Source organism: Panthera onca, chromosome C1 (genome assembly GCF_046562875.1).
Source record: "Panthera onca isolate mPanOnc1 chromosome C1, mPanOnc1 haplotype 2, whole genome shotgun sequence".
NCBI lineage: Eukaryota > Metazoa > Chordata > Mammalia > Carnivora > Felidae > Panthera > Panthera onca.
This window is the reverse complement of record NC_138346.1, coordinates 1,102,299-1,117,884: the sequence shown is the minus strand read 5'-3', so window position 1 is coordinate 1,117,884 and position 15,586 is coordinate 1,102,299. Positions and strand designations below refer to the sequence as shown.

The 15,586-nt window shown below is 62.4% G+C and overlaps 1 protein-coding gene across 1 annotated transcript in view; it reads left to right on the top strand.

Moving 5' to 3' along the window:
- Positions 1 to 12,341, top strand: part of CROCC2 (ciliary rootlet coiled-coil, rootletin family member 2) — a 71,368-nt gene extending 59,027 nt beyond the window's left edge. The window contains 4 exon segments of the mRNA XM_078452578.2: positions 6,519 to 6,665; positions 10,280 to 10,411; positions 11,111 to 11,338; positions 12,255 to 12,341. Coding sequence (XP_078308704.2) covers positions 6,519 to 6,665; positions 10,280 to 10,411; positions 11,111 to 11,338; positions 12,255 to 12,341 — 594 coding nt within the window.
- The last annotated feature ends 3,245 nt before the right edge of the window (positions 12,342 to 15,586 follow it).

Here is a 15,586-nt window from a genome sequence, read left to right as displayed (position 1 = left end):
CCACCTGGGTCATCCCCCTTTGGTTAACTCAGAGCCACTGAGGAGTCACCTTAATCACGTCTGCAACAGGCCCTAACGTGGTCACAGGGTGACCCTGGGGCAACCCTGGGGCTGCGGGGCAGAGGCCAGGTCAGAACTCTGCCCGCCACACCCGGTGTCAGCAGTGGGCCCAGCAGGTCGGTGGGGACGCGGTGAGCGAGGCTCACGACCCATCTCCCCAGGAGGGGCCTGTTTCTACTCGGACTTCTTTTCTTGTTTGCCCCGTGACCCCAGGCTCAGACAGTTCCAGAAAGGTAATGTCTAGATGGTTTGAATCGTTCCTTCCAGAGAGGAAGCCAGAAGGTCCGTTTATCTTGGAAATTCAAAAACGTTCCCCAAATGTGGACTCGTTCCCTCTGTTATCTTAGCCTGTGCATTATCTCCGCTTGCAGAGTCGAATCTGTCTTCGGTCGACGCACGTTATTTCCACCTAAAGACCACCGCTTCTCCCCCACCCTCTTCCCACTCTTTTGTCCTGAAATTCACTGCAGCCCAGCCTTGCTCTCTGGGCCTTTTCCTCCTTGTTCATCTTGAACGTCACCTCTTGTCACTGGCTCCCTGCCACGTCCCAGAGAACTTCGGGTCTTTAGGTTAGTTCATCTGACTGCCGCGTCTAACCTAGTCTCTCATGCCTGGATTGGTCCTTTTGGGGTTTGGGGGGGGTTGTTTTCTTTTTTTTGAGAGAGAGTGCTTGCAAGTGCAGGAACGGGGGCAGAGGGGGACAGAGAGAGAGAGAGAGAGAGAGAGAGAGAGAGAGAATCCCAAAGCAGGCTCCACGACTGGTGCAGAGCCTGATGCAGGGCTGAATCCCACAACCCTGGGATCGTGACCTGAGCTGAAATCGGGAGTCGGACACTCACCCGACTGAGCCACCCAGGCACCCCGGTCCTTGTGTTTTTAATCTCAACTGTTCCCACTCTGGCTCCCCTTCATGAGAGCGTCGGTGAACCTTTCCTGACACCTGTTCCCATTTCTTGCAATAACTCTGTTCTCTTTTAACTCAATACCCTCAGATCTGATCCCTCGGACTGACTTTGTCTCTTGAACCACAGTTGATTGCTGCTGTCGAGATTTTCCTCCTCTGCACGTCTTCAAAGAAGGGGGTCTGGTCTTGTTCAAAGTCAGGAGTGGAGAGAAACCCACCTGGGACTTCACATGTCCCTGTCCAGATATTTCAGGCCCAAAGTGAAAGGCAGAGAGAAAGGGGGAGCCATGGGGACCCACGGGGACCTTGGGGGCTGTGGGGAGCGGGCAGGGCAGCAGGGGCAGCATGGGGGGCACCAGGGACAGGGAGGGTGAAGGCCCTGTTCTCAGGGGCACGGCTGGCTGTGGTGGCTGTGGTGGCTGGGGTCCCCTCCTCTCCAGCACTTGCCTGCCAGGGGATTGGGGGCCTTCGTGACCTGGTCCTTATTAGCCTGCCCTCCAGCCCCCAGCCCAGGCCCTGAGTCAGCGTCCCCAAGGTTCTGTGAGGTTTCCACACATGGGTGCAGAAGGCTCTTCTGGATGTTGTTCAAACCTTCTCTACCCCTGTTCATTTTCCTGCTTGATTAAGAATTTCCTCAACTTTTCAGCAAAGTCTATGAGCTAAAATCTATCCGTTGTTCTTAGAACCCTAGCAATTCTCCTATTTTTAGGCCACTTGGTTCTGTGTGCCTCGACCTCGCGGGAACCCTCAAAATCTCTGATCTCCAGGTCTGAGGAAGGTCTTTCCCAATTTTTTAATGTTTATTTATTTATTTTGAAAGAGAGAGTGTGTGAAAGGGGGAGGGGCAGGGAGAGAGGGAGACGGAGGACCCAAAGCAGCTCCGCACTGTCAGCACAGAGCCCGACGTGGGGGTCGAACCCAGAAACCGTCATGACCTGACTGAAGTCGGATGCTCGACCGACTGAGCCACCCAGGCGCCCCTTACCCAATGTTTTAACCTGTCGGCCACTGAGGTGGGCACCTGGGAGGGGGATTCAGACGCACCTAAGGCGCAGAGGCCCCAGGCCCTTTTGACGAACAGCAGATCCCAGCTGCAGAGTTTGCAGCCAGCGAGGGGCTCGGGTCGCGTGGCCACACTCCCCACCGCCCACGCCCCCACCGTCGGTCACGTGGCCAAGCCGCCAGCATGTGCTAGAGCGAGGTCTGCGTCTGACACGGCTGCTTTCACTTTCATGGCTGGGTTTTCCCCCCGGTTCACATGAGCCAATGTGTTTGTCAAGAGAAAGTCAATTAAAAACATGTTTTCCTAATTAAATGGTAGGCTGTGCTATGCAAACAGTAAGATTCTTGTTTGAGAGCAAATCCCTCCCCGTTTCCAGGGCCACCCTGGGAATTCAAGAGATCAACAGGGCAGAACCGAGCACAGAGCGCTGGGACACGCGCCCAACACCGCACCTGGGGGTCGTCCTCAGAGCAAGCGGGGGTGCGGGCCCACACACGCCCCCAGGGAGAAGGGGTGTCCCCCCATCAGAGCCGGGTCACAGCCTGCCGGGCATCCGACCTGCCCCAGCCCCCCAGGGCCCTGCACACGCCCTCTTCTCCCGAGCGCGCTCCTCCGGGCCCCAAACAGCGTCGGTCAGGTTCCAGAAGCAAAGCCGGGAGCCGCTCGGCCTCGTGGACTGGCAGGCCGTGCCGTGCGGGTCGGCGGGCCCACCCAAGCCCGGAGCGGACGCCCGCCGTTTAGGGACGACTGTCTGCATCTGTACCCCCTCAGGGCGCCGCACTTGCCAGAGTTTGGGCGCAAAGATTATTTTCTCCTCATGCGGTCAATTGGTGAGCTTCCGCCGCCACCTGCCAGACACGGAGCGGCCGAGGTCAGGTTCCCGAGACGCACGGGACTTGCCCGCAGACGCTCCGCACCTCCCTCACTCCATACGCCGCTCACTGCCTCTCCCCTGCTCCTCCCGTGGCGATGCGGGGGCCGCCGGGGGCCGCCTCTCCCCTTGGGGCGGCTGTTGTCGTCTGGACCTCCGTCCACCTTGTGTTTTTAAACGCCAAGGACCCGCACACGCTATTTGACATTTTATTACACATGTAGCTAGGTCTCTGGTTGGACCCGTTTTGTACCTGAGGCTCTATCTTATTTATACCTGTGGCTGTGTCTGTCTCTCGGCCTCGAAGCTTTCTAGCTGCTTCTCTTAATCTGACCTGCCAACAGTGCCCCTGTTTGGCTGGTCTTTTCAAAAGAACCGACTTGACCTCTTCTCGCATTTTTGCCTACAATTATTCATTTCAGCTTATATTAACATCCTCTCTTGTGTTTTTGTAATTGGCCTCATTTCTTAAACTGAGTAAGTGATGTATTTATGTTTGAGTTTCCTCCCTCAATAGAGCATTCCGCGTTATCACAGTTTCCTTCCTTGTGGGCCCGTGTGCACCACGGGTTTCTGACATGAATTCTTTTTCTTTTTACCACTTTTCTAAGAGCTTCAGTTTTAACTTCTCAAAAGAATGATGACACATCTGTCTCTCTTTTGGTTGCCGTGTCCGGTCGCACCGCTGAGGGGCCGAGGCTCAAGGGCCGTTAGGAGCTTTTGAGTAGCTTCCGGATGGATCTGCGTTTATGGTCCTGCTTTGTAGGTTGTCGGTTGTTTGCTCTCTTGGTTTGGTTTTGTCTGTTTGTTTATGGTATGTTTGGAGGGAAACTGGGCAACGTTTACAGGGAAGAATGAACGTTTGGGATTTTTAAAGGAAATGTTGAAAAACAATAGTGAAACTGACGATAAGGCTCGGCCGGTCAGAGCGGGAGAGCGGAGCGAGAGGCAGGCAGGCAGCGCGGAGTCCAGAGGTGTCTGCCACCGGGCCCTGGGCTCCTGTGCAGGCCGGGTCCCCTCTACGTCTGAGCGCTTCCCGGTGCCGGTGTGTTCCTGGGCCGGGCCCCAGGGGGATCTGGGCTCCGAGGCTCCCAGAGGACAGGACCGAGTGCCCAGCTTCCTGCAGCTACCTGGACCCTCCAACCGAACCTGGGTTTGCGAGGCTCGCTTGCCCAGCCCACAGCTTGTACAGCATCAGGACTCGGAACTAACGCGACACCAGAAATGAGAATAACCGAGTGGTGCACCGGCTAACCTTCCTAAAGGGCGCACCGTTCATTACGGTTCGTTTGAATTCCAGAAATGTTGAGTCATTACAACAGGAGCACAATCCTTCACAGAAGTGGTTCGGACCTCTTTAAAATGCCACGAAATATTTAAGCCATATTTGAAGGAAACCTCTGCTTTTCTGCCGGAAACGTGCACAAGCAGAAAACAGTAGGTTTCGAGTGTGCAGGGGAGGGTGAGTCACTGGCTTTAGGCACAGGCACGGTCCCCACTGTCCGTTTCTAAAGTACTGGGCGTCAGACAAAAAGGAGGATGTCCAGGGTCAGCCCTGCAGCCCCTCCCCCAGGCAGGCACTCCCCTCCCCCCTCTGAATCAGCCTCCGCCACAAGCAGGGCAAGTTCACGCCAGCATTTGTGACAACCGAGTGAGCGAGCGAACGGATGGGAAGGCCTTGCAGACACACACGCGGGACACGGCCGCGTGAGCGCTCCTGGCTGGCCCGGGACCCTGTGGCTGCAGGGCTGGCACCCGCGTGGCTCATCAGGGGGTCCCTGCGCCTTCCGGCCTTCGCTCTCTGGCGCCGTGCCCAGTCTCCCTCTTCCTGAACGAGCACCCCACTCGCCTGTCTGCAGCCCTGTCTCCCCTCCCCCAGCCAGGCTGCTGGGAACGGCTGCCCCCCTCCACCCTCGGCCCCAGCTCCCCCCACCTTCACACACGTGCAAAGGTCACAAGCAACATGTGGTCCCATCCAAAGGGTCCCTTATGGGTCTGCGTCCGCCTGACCTCTCGGGACATTCCACACGGGGGACCAACCTCTCCCTCCCTCTGGTCCTCCTGGGCTGCCGTCTCCGCCTCCTCCCCTCTGCTTTCACATCTCCTTGGCCCAGGACCTGTTCCCTCCCCCTCTCCCCTCTCCCCAGGACAGCCCTCCCCTCCCTGGGCCATCAGAGCCCTGGGCCTCCAGAGCCACCTGCTTCTGTGACACTGGCCCCACATCCAGTGACTCCTGGCAGGCTCCTCAAGACTGAACTCTGAACCTTCACCCCCAAAGGCGCCCCCTTCCCATCTTGGTAAGTGGGTCCTGGACCACCCAGCAGTACAGGCCCGGGAGCCCTTGGGACACCAGCGGCTCTTCAGCCCCCACATGACACCCCCAGCCGTCTCCGGAGTCAAGTCATGTTCTTCCACTTCTTGCCCCCTTGAGTCCAAGTTACCACGGGCTCCCGCGTGGACAACTGTGGGACTCCCAGACTCCCCCGGCGCCACACCTCTGCCTTCCCGCTCAGCCCCCAAAGCACTGCAGGTGTGACTCCTGATTTTCTGGAGTCTGAGGTACCAGAAGGCACAGGCCACCTCCCCCACGGAACACTCAGGAAGATTCAAATGCAGGAGACTGGCCTGGCACGGCGGGCAGGACGGCGGCTTTGCCGGGCAGACTCGAGTAGGCTTGGGTGTGTTTGTTTGCTCACAAGAGCTCTCCAGGCCCTCTGTGTGCGCGCCCTGGGGCCCGAGAGACACAACGGCGCTGTTCTGGGGACGGCTCCGAGCAGGGGGTGACAGGGACGATGGCTAACAGACGGCCAAGCGGTGCCGCAGGGAACCCAGTGCCGCGGGGCCAGGGGGCCACGGGGCCAAGAGGACACCGGGCAGAGCTCAGGCAAGGGGCAGCAAGAAGCTCTCACTCGAGAGTGAGCAGGGTGGGCGGGTTTGACGAGTGGCCGTGTTCCCTCCTCAGTTTTCATCCTGAGGGCAGTGGGGAGCCACTGCAGCTCAGAGCAACCACACGGCCCAACTCAATGTACGGACTGAGACGCGTGGTCGGCCACCCCGTGGAGCATGCCTGGAGACAGCAAAGCGAAGGCGTCACGGGCGCCCAGGCAAACGATGACGGTCTGGGCAGGCTGAAGCCAGAGGGGCCAAGGACTGGGCAGGGTGGGTGAGTGGGTGTCGGGGGAGGGGAAAGGGCCACGGACCGGGGCTCGGTTTGAGTCCGATGTGTCCAGGATGCCCGTGGGGCAGGGAGTAGTGTCCTAGGACAGATGCTTCTGTGCACACAGCAGGGTCAGAAGTGCTGACGGGGGCGTGGGGGGGGAGGGGGGGCGACGACACACGGGGGCAGATCTCAGAGGCAGAAGGGGGGGCACACAGGCTGAGCCCACCAGGCTCGGTGAGCTGGGGAGGACTACCGTAGCCCGTTACAAGGGCTGGAAGCCCTGGAGGGATGCCACGCGTCTTCTGAGGCCACCCCCGGCCACAGCAGAGAGCCCGCCCACTGCAGCGGCGCCCTTCCCACCACGGCTCCAAGGGAACTCCAAGCGCACGGGTACTCGACCTGTTCTTGCCTTTTTACAACACAGCGACCTGCAGCACCGTCCAGGCAGATGCCCTGTGCTCCTGCCCCTGGAGCACACCCCAGGCCGTGTTTCCAGGAGACCTCACGATCCTTTCCGCAGGAGCAAGTGGACGCACTGCACGGGGCCCTGGATGAGAGCAGAAGGCACAGCCAGGGCCTGGCCCAGAGGGGGACGCGGCTGGAGGCGCAGGTCGCCTGCCTGGGGCGCAGATGCCAGGAGGCAGAGGGCACGATGGAGCCCGCGCAGGTGAGCGGCCCCAGAGGGCAGGGCCCCGCATTCCCTTTACAGAATCATCGTCCCCCCCCCACCCCCCCCCCCCCCGACAGGAAAGGAGATGCCGGAGGCGAGCGTTCACACCTGGAGCCCCAGATGCCCAGACACCACAGCGGACAGACGGGGAAACTGAGGCGGGAGGGAGTCAGAGGCCCTAGGCCTCTCCCCGGGTTTCCGGCTCCACAGCACGCGCCCCTAGGACAGAGGGCCGGCTGCGGACGCGCAGCTCAGGGGAAGAGAGCGGGTGAGCCGTGGGCCAGGCCGGGCTCAGCGCTCAGCAGCAACAGCGCAGGGGAGGCGCTTCCCGCGGGAGGAGACGCCGCGCGCAGGCGGGACCGCCTGCAGGGGGAGCTCGCGGTGCTGCGCGCGCAGGGGTGGTGGGCGGGCCTTGGCCGCAGGGGCCGGCGGTGGGGGCGGGGGTCCGTGGAGGGGCGGGTGGAGGCGGGGAAAAGGGAGCATCCCGTGGGGGTCCAAGCAGGGCCAGGCTGCCGGAGGCGCCTCCCTGGGTGGGCACCTGTTCTGCACCTGCCCACCCCTCTCCAAGCTCAGGGCCGCCCTGTAGACCTCCGTAACCCCATGCCTGGTGGTGACGCCCCCGCTACTTTTCCTCTCCTCTGGTATGGCACCCCGGGGCCATAGCAAATCGCCGGCTTTGTCCCCAGTGTCTGGGCCACAGCCCTGCATGGAGCTGTGTGGCCTGGCACACGGCCTACCCCGGGAGCCCCAGATTCTGCCGTCCACGTTGGAAATGACCCCAGGCCCGGGGAGTGCCCTACAGACAGGACCAGGGCAACAGCTGGGGAATGCACAGGGCTACACAGTGGGAGACCAGGAAGGCTCAAGGGGAGAAGCCGATCTAGTCACCCCAGCAGTCTCCACACAGGGCAGGGTGCGCGACAGGGCCCCAACTAAAGCCCTCGAACAAAGGCAGACAGCGACGTCCGGGTTAAGGCAGGGTGACCCTTCGCGTTCCATGACCCCATCTACAAAGTGAGGAAAGCAAGAGTCCTGGCATTGACAGGGGTGCTGAGGGCCTCGGCCACGGTCCCCAGGGTAGGGTGGGCTTCCTAAGGCTTCACGGGGATGAGGATATAGAGGTGTCCTGCTGGCCTAATGGCCTGGTTCTCGTGACCGAGAACCTCCATGAGCATGCCTGGGCCCCATCTGGGCAGAAACCCTCGTGGCCTGTCCCCCAGAACAGTGGCCCGAAGCAGTGTGGGCACAGAGGAGGAGCACGGGGACACGGCCCTGCCGGCTCAAGCCCTTCCCGCTGCAGCGCTGGCCTGGGCAGAGGTGTGGGAGGCGTGTGCCAACGGGGGCTCATCTGCACACGCGAAACAGGGGACCGGGCCCCGAGGGGAGGGCATTTGTTACGGTTGCTCGAGGCAGCGGCACCCAGCCAGGGTCTCCCAGGGGACGGTGGGGAGGGTCCATGTTAAACGACATGGCCTCACAGATCTGCAGGGGCCGCCTCAGGTCCAGGAGACCCCTGAGCCGGCCACTGCACACCCCTGCTCACCCAGACCTGCGGACCAGATTTACGCGGGGCAGGCTGGGCTGGGCGGTGCGGCCTGAGGGCAGAAGGGCCAGGGGACCGTACAGGCCGGGCTTGGCCTCACCAGAACCGAGTCCTTGCCCGTGGAATGGATGACAAAACGGTGGGTGTCCAGAACTCGCAAACTTTGGAGGACAGAGGGGCTGGCACAGCACATGGGCACCAGCAAGGAGCGGAAGAAAGACAGAGGCCACCAGCCACAGCAGGAGCGGGACAGAGGGTACGGAGTTGTGCCACAAACCAGGAGCAGCGGGGTCCCTCTGGGAGCGACGTCTGCCTTCGAAGTCCTCCCCGCGCCCAGCTGGCCCCCAGCCTCTCTGACAAGGAGGGCCCGCTGCAGTGCCCGCGGACCAGCAGTCCCCGAAGGAGAGCAGTGAGGCCCCACCTTCTGGGCCTGGACCCTCCAGCACAGAGTCTGCCCAAGCACGTGTGAACAGCTGTCCCAGGGCAGGCTCTGGCCACCAGACCACACTGCCCAGCTGACGTGGACTCGGGGACAAGTGGGTTTTCCAGAGGGGAGTGGCCAGGTCAGCGGGGTGGCAGTCAGGGGCAGGGCCCCTGGGAACGGGATGCAGGCACAGGGGCCAGCAGGTCAGGACAGTCACTGAAAGCCACTGGCCAGCTTGTCCACGCAGGGCCACCTGCCCTCCCAGGAAGGTGGGTCGGCCCACCCTTACGGTCACGGTCACGGGAGTCCTGCTTCTCCTGAAAGGCGGGCCCGACACTGAGCTGCTGAGCGGGGGGGGGGGGGGGGGGAGCCGAGGCCTCTAGGGCCTCTCCTGGCAGCACGGGCCCGGCCGCGGTGGCATTGCCCAGGGCCGCGGAGCCAGTTGTGGGCCCCTGCAGCCCAGGTCGGGGAGGGGAGGAACAGCTAATGAGTTCCAGGAGGTCAGCTGTGAGGGGCCCCCAAACCCATAAACCCTTTATTGGTGTCTCAGGAGGGGAAACCCGGATGTGGCCGTTTATTTATTTTGGATTTCACTTTTCTCTTCCCTTTTTAACATGCACTTCCAGGAGTGTGACTGGATTTTTAGACAAACAGGACCTTCCTTCTTCAGTGGAAGCGGATCCGTTGTTTTCCGCCCTGAAGAAGAAAGAAGCCCTTATTTTTGTAACGGACCCTTTGTTTTCCGCACCCCTGGAAGTCCTTATTTTTGTAAGCTGTTCTCCTATCACTGACCGAATAACTTTACCAGCAAGACAGAGCCGCCACATCTCCGGGCCTCTGTGACACCAGCCCCAAGGCCTTGGGCACAGGGCAAGAAGACACCGAACGGAGGAGTGCCCAGGGGCCCCATCCGCCCCCCGCCGGGCACAGGGACTGGCCCGGAGCCAGCAGGACCCACCAGGCAGGCGGGCAGAGCAGGGTGGTGGAGGGGGCCCCGTTTGGAGAGCCCCAACTGCTGACAGGCCCAGCGGCCACCCACGGGCTTCCAGAAGGAGGTTGTCCACATCCAGCACCCACGAGGCATGACCTGAGGTGTCCGTGCCTTCCTCCAAAAGGATCACCCACAAGGGACAAAAGGAGGCCCGCCAAACTTCCCGTTGAAAATGTTTGCTCTCTCAGTCCCCTGCCGTTAGCCCCCTGCTTGTGACCAGCATGCCGGAGAAGGCCACCGAGAAGGGGGCTCTGTTGGGGGCAGCTTGCGGCCCCCTGAAGACAGATGGTGGGGACATAGGCTTTTTGGGCCTGGGTCAGAGTGGGCAGGGCCCTGAGTGCAGGGGGTCGGGGCTCCATGAGGCCAGGGCAATGCCGGGAGGGCCCCTGGGCGGCAGGCCCCCGGAGGCCACCCAAAAGATGGAGCCGTTCCCCTCCCCCACCAGCCTGAAGCAGGCTGGCACCGGGAGCCCGTGCTCCTCCTTCAGCCCGCTCCCTGGCTGCAGGGCCCTCCCTCTACCCAGCCTGCTCTCAGGGGACCCAGAGCCCTTTCCAGAACCTCCTTTCCCGAGGGGAAGGCTGGCCTGACCCCACCTCCCCCCCACCCCCACCGCCAGAGGGCCTCTACAGTCTCCGACACCTGGGCTCTTACAGACGGAGCAGGAGACGCTGAGGAAAGAAGGGGACACGGCACGGCGGGGGGCCCGGAAGGAGCAAGTGCCCCAGCCCGTGGGCGGCCTGCACCAGGAAGGGGACAGCGTGCCGAGGCACCACCAGCGGCGGCAGGTCAGCCGGGCCAGCCTCGGGGGTGCACCCAGGGGCAGGGAGTGTCCGGTGGGTCTCACGCCGCACAGCCCACGTGGAGGCGCGCACACAGCCCGGAAGGACGGGGTGGACCGCTCCCACACCGACCGATGCGGAGACCCGGCCCCAGACGACAGTGGGGTCTACCAGGCTCACACCGCAAGGCACAGGCAGGGGTGGAACCAGGGCTCGGGGCTCTGTGGGCCCCTCCTGGTCTCCTCCCCAGGCCCCGCAGGAGTGGCCACACGGCCGAGGGGGGCTTGTGCAGAACAGAGCAGGTCGGGGAGGAGTGGGGGAAGCGCGGGGTCAGGCAGGCCTGTGGGCAAGTCCAGGGGCTGCTCCTGTGTGTTTGGGGGGCATCTCCCCTCCCACCGCTGGCCAGACCCCTACCTCCATACAAGGACTTGGCAAGAGGGGCAGGGGCGAGAGTGAGTCTGTGACGCCCACACGAACCCCCCCCCCCCCACCCGACGCCTCCCCCAGTCCAGCCAAGCAGAAACTGGGATGCCAGTAAAACAGCTGTGAGGCCTAGCCTGGAGGCCCGTGGGTGGGGCTCTAGGCCAGACAAGGCCCAGGGGCTGAATGTGCTTGAACCCCTGGGTCGGCCTGCCAGTCCTGGGCCGGGCCTGTGCCCAGCAGAGGGCGGCGGAGCCAGCTGGGGGCTGGAGGGAGGAATAGTAGCCCCAGGGGGAGGGCTGGACGCCCTACCCTGGACTCTGTGCAGCTCTCAGGTCGGTGGGCAGCAGGGAGGAGCCCAGGTTCTCACCTCGGGCCCTGAGAGCGGAGCAGGCCCAGGCACAGGCCCAGCGGTCGGGAGCTGGTCACAGGGCCCGGCTGCAGGCTATGCAGGCCCTGGAGAGCCGGGAGCAGACCCACCGGTAGCGGCGGCCGAAGTTCCCGGAGGAGGAAGTGGGGCCTGGACCTCAGTGCCCCAGGCAGAGGGAGGGGTGGGGAGGGACGGGCACCCTGTAGCAGCACACCGCAGGGGTGCCTGCCTGGCCTCGGCCTGAAATCCTGCGGCAGGGGGGTCCCAGCCACCCCCAGGGGCTCTCACACTCCATCCAACCACCCCCGCCACGCACCGAGGGGCGGAGCGAGTGTTCTGAGACAGGCCACCGGCCTCTCTGTGCCTCCATCACTGGGCCCCTAGGAGGAAGGTGAGGACCGTTCTTGGGCCGGAGGTCACCGCGGGTAAAGTGTCCAACTGCACCTAGCACATGGCAGTCGGAACAGAGGTGACCCCCGCACCTGTCTGTCAGAGTCAGGAAGGGAGAACAGTGGTGTACGTGGGGACGAGGCAGTGACGAAACATGGCAGTGACCCTCCCCCCGCCGGCACCCCGCCCCCCCCCCACACGAACGCACACCTGCTGGGGCTCACCCTTGGGCTCCTGGGGGCCATCTGGTCCAAACTCTCATCTTACAGCTGAAACCCAGAAGGGTAAAGTGACCACCCGGTGTCACCCCCAAGTTAGTGTCCCTAACCCACCAAGTCACATTTGCCAAATTTATAAGCTGAGCAGCATGCATTTCCTTATCACTCCGAGTGCGTTCACGGCCTGAATGGAAGGGGGTCCATCCACTGCGGGTGTGCAGTGGCCTCAGTCCCTAGGACCCCTGGGATGGGTGTCCCTGAAGAGCATGGCTCCACATACCCCCATGTGACAGCCAGCGAGTCCCCCGCCTGCCTGATGTCTCTCTCCCAGGCACCTGCCTCTCCTCAGGACCCCCAGAGCTCTCCACAACCACGGCCCGGGAGCCCTGGCTACAGGCCCTGCCCGCCCCCCGCCACCACCCACCCACCTGAGCTCCTGCCCTGTCCCCAGGTGGCCAGTCTGAAGAAGCAGCCGGACCAGGAAGCGCCTCGGCATCAACAGGCCCGCCTCGGCCAGGCCTCGCGGGCCAAGAAGTGAGCCCTGCTTGCCAAAGCCCCCAGGGTGGCCCGACAGCCACAGCGCCGACCCGACAGCGCATCAGAGCCGCCATGGGGAAAACGGACGTCTCACGCTGCTCAGAGGACCGTGGTGCCACGGCCCAGAGCCCACCACTCCTCCCCCGGGGTCCTATACCAGCAGGCGCCCCGCGATTCCACAGAGCACCGAGCTCCCCCCGGCCCTTGGGACCTCCACCTCTGCGCACCCTGGACCGGCCTCCAGGACACTCCTCGCAGGCGCCGCCCTGCCCCTGGCCCGCACCCGGCCTGGCACTCTGTCTCCACTTGGGACGCACTGATCTGGCCAGACCCTGGTCACCAGGCCCCATCAGGCCGGCTCCCGCGGCCACAGGCTGCGTTCCATGCCTTCAGCTCTATAAACATGGGGAAACACGTGGAAAATATTTCCACCAACTAGAGCCAAAAACATAATGTCCTGCGAGGCCCAGCCACCACTTCCCTACGTCCAGAGGCCGCGGAACCTTCTGTATCCAGGAAGTGCAGGTCCGTCACAGTGGCAGGTGGCTGGAAATGACTCAGAACCAAGTCCCTGTGACTCGCCGGCCACGGGAAGCACTGGCCGTGAGAGCTGAAGCTGTTACAGAATCCCCCACTTTTCCAGCCTATAAACTCTGGGAAAATTCCTGGGGGAACCGGCCCCAGTTGCTAGGGAGACCGAGGTGGCCATCTCGGGCCTCTGTGGGGTTCACCTGTCAGCATTTTTACTCATTTCCCCCATGAACGTCGGCCAGAGTGATTTGTTTTCCTCCCCAAATGGCCTCCCCTGTTTTGCAAGCGGCACGTTTATGATACGCAGGGCACTGGCCAGCCCGGTAAATTCCTGCGTGCACAGGTGCTGGCTGCCCTCCAGGACTCCTGGGGGCGGGCAGGGCTGAGAGCACACAGCCCACCTCACTGCTGTCCCTGCACCTTGCTGCCCGAACGTGCGATCGCCGTGTGTCTGTTTCAAGATCGATCCAGGGCTTAAAATAGGCTATCCTGTCAAGACCTTGCTTTCCGCTTGAATTTAGCAATGTATTCCCACAGGCGGTCATGTGTACGAAAGCAGCGGCTAGAAGGATGGGAGCAGACAGGTTTCATTCCGCCCTCAACTCAGCCTGCTCACCGGTGGCTGTGTGGCTCTGAAGCCCAGCCCAGGCTCGGAGGCAAGCGCCGGGTGACCCATTGGCAGTGGCTGCCTTGGGCCCAGGAGGCCGTACTGGTGCTACCTGCGGCCCGATCCGTGCCACCGGTGGAGGCTAGCGGGCAGGTGCACCCCTACTTCAGAAGCGTGCTCTGCAGAATGGGAGAGGCTGGGGCCCTGACAGGGGACGCGTGGCCCTCGGGGCCTGGCTTTTAGTAGACAGACGCCCCCCAGCAGAAGGACCCCAGGGCCGGGCCGGGCGGGGGTGTGAGGAGGAAGGAACAAGCAGCTGGAGACCGGAGTCTGTGCGTGTCTGCGGCACCCGCTGGCGTCGTAGGTGCTCCCAGCACAGAAGAAGCAAGTGCACGCTCATGGGTGAAAGAGGAAAATGTATCTCAGGTGCGGAAGGGGTCGGGTGACTTCTCATTAGTAAAATGAAAGCCCCCATGTTTTGACCAACATCCTGGTGATTTGGTGTTTTCCTTGCCCCCGGTTGCACATGCGGGACTTTCACAGCACCTGTGAGACCTCTCGATTTTTGTATGTTAATCGTTCAATCCACGTAGGAGATGCTAGTTTTTACTTACTCAACATAAAGTCATACACTTAGGAAAAAGAGGATTTTTCTAGTGGAAATAAATTGGTGTTTCCTTGAGCATCTCCAGCACAAGGGCCTGTGCATCTGACAACTACCCCGGAACCTGGAGGAGCCTGGCTCCGTCCTCCCAACAGCGCCCTGGGACGCCTGTTGACAGGGGACTTCACGGGGGCTTCCCTGACCGGGCTTCCACGAGGTCTTGCTTCTGGACCAAGGCCACAAGGCAGTCCGCAAGAGGTCAGAGTCAAACCCAGAGGCCAGCGAGGCTGCAGGCACAGCGTCCTGCCGACTGGAGGACAGAGACGGACTGGGGGTGCCGAGCAGGGTGGGTCCCAGTGCCCAGGGTGCTGGAACCCTGCCGGGCATCCACCTGTCCTCACACGCACCACCCGCCCCACACTCCCGGAGGTGAGGTCAAGGCAGGAGGGCCTGGGGCGGGGCCAGGCCGAGAGGACAGGCTGTACCGCTGCCCGTGCCCTCCCTGTGGCCCGAGGGGAAAGGCTCACGGCTTCTTCCTCGACCACCCCGCACGGAGGCCTCCGGCCTGTAAGAGGCCCGGCAGCCCCCACATCAGTTTGGGACTCATCAGCCTTGGAGGAATCCTAGCTCCGCCCCTTCCAGCTGTGTGGTTCTGGACAGGCTCTCTAGCCTCAGTTTCCTCATCTGTGAAATGGGCGAGCCCACCCCCGAGGGGCACGGTGAGCCCTCTATGAGGTATCGCCCACACTGACCCCGGGCCCATCATGAACCCTCAGCGACAGGGGTGGGGGCACCATCATCACCCTGTAGCCCCTGCGGGTGGGGTGTACGAAGGAGGAGAGCAGGGATGCCACAGAGAAAGGGCCCCCCGGGAGCCCAGGGAAGGCCGTGATTCCCACCAGACAGACGAGGCGGCGGAGGGAGAAAGAACACCCTGAGGACACAGGCCCCAGCCCCCCGCAGCACCCCAGCTCTCGAGGGAGGCAGGGGCTTCACCTGGGCCACAGCCGGAGCAGGAAATGGGCCAGCTGGAACCAGGGTCACTGATATTCCGGCTTCCAAAACATTAATTTGTTCACATAACTGCAAAGAAAACCTGTGACGACGAAGCCTATGAAAAAGAAACCCGCCACCGCCCGTACTCCGTGACAGCAGATCCTCGGGCAAAACTGGAACATTCCCCATGGTGGGGGGCTGCTGCACGTGCCACGCTGAATACTCTTCTGAAAAACTTTTACTTGATATTTTATCATGAGGCTTTTCCCCACGTCATGAAAAATGCCACAGAAGCCTGATTTTATCAGCTGCCAACCCTCTCAGCAAAGGGTCATGCGGGGGCCACCTGAGAGCCCTTCTGTCGCACCTGTCCCTGGCGCTTGTGGAACACTCGGGGAGCCGAGTCTCTGCCCTGTGCCCTGGGGGACAGCGGCGGGGCGGGGGCGGGGGCGGGGCCGGGGAGGGGGTGGGGGGGCGGGGGAGGATGCCCGTGGACGGCAGAAGGCGT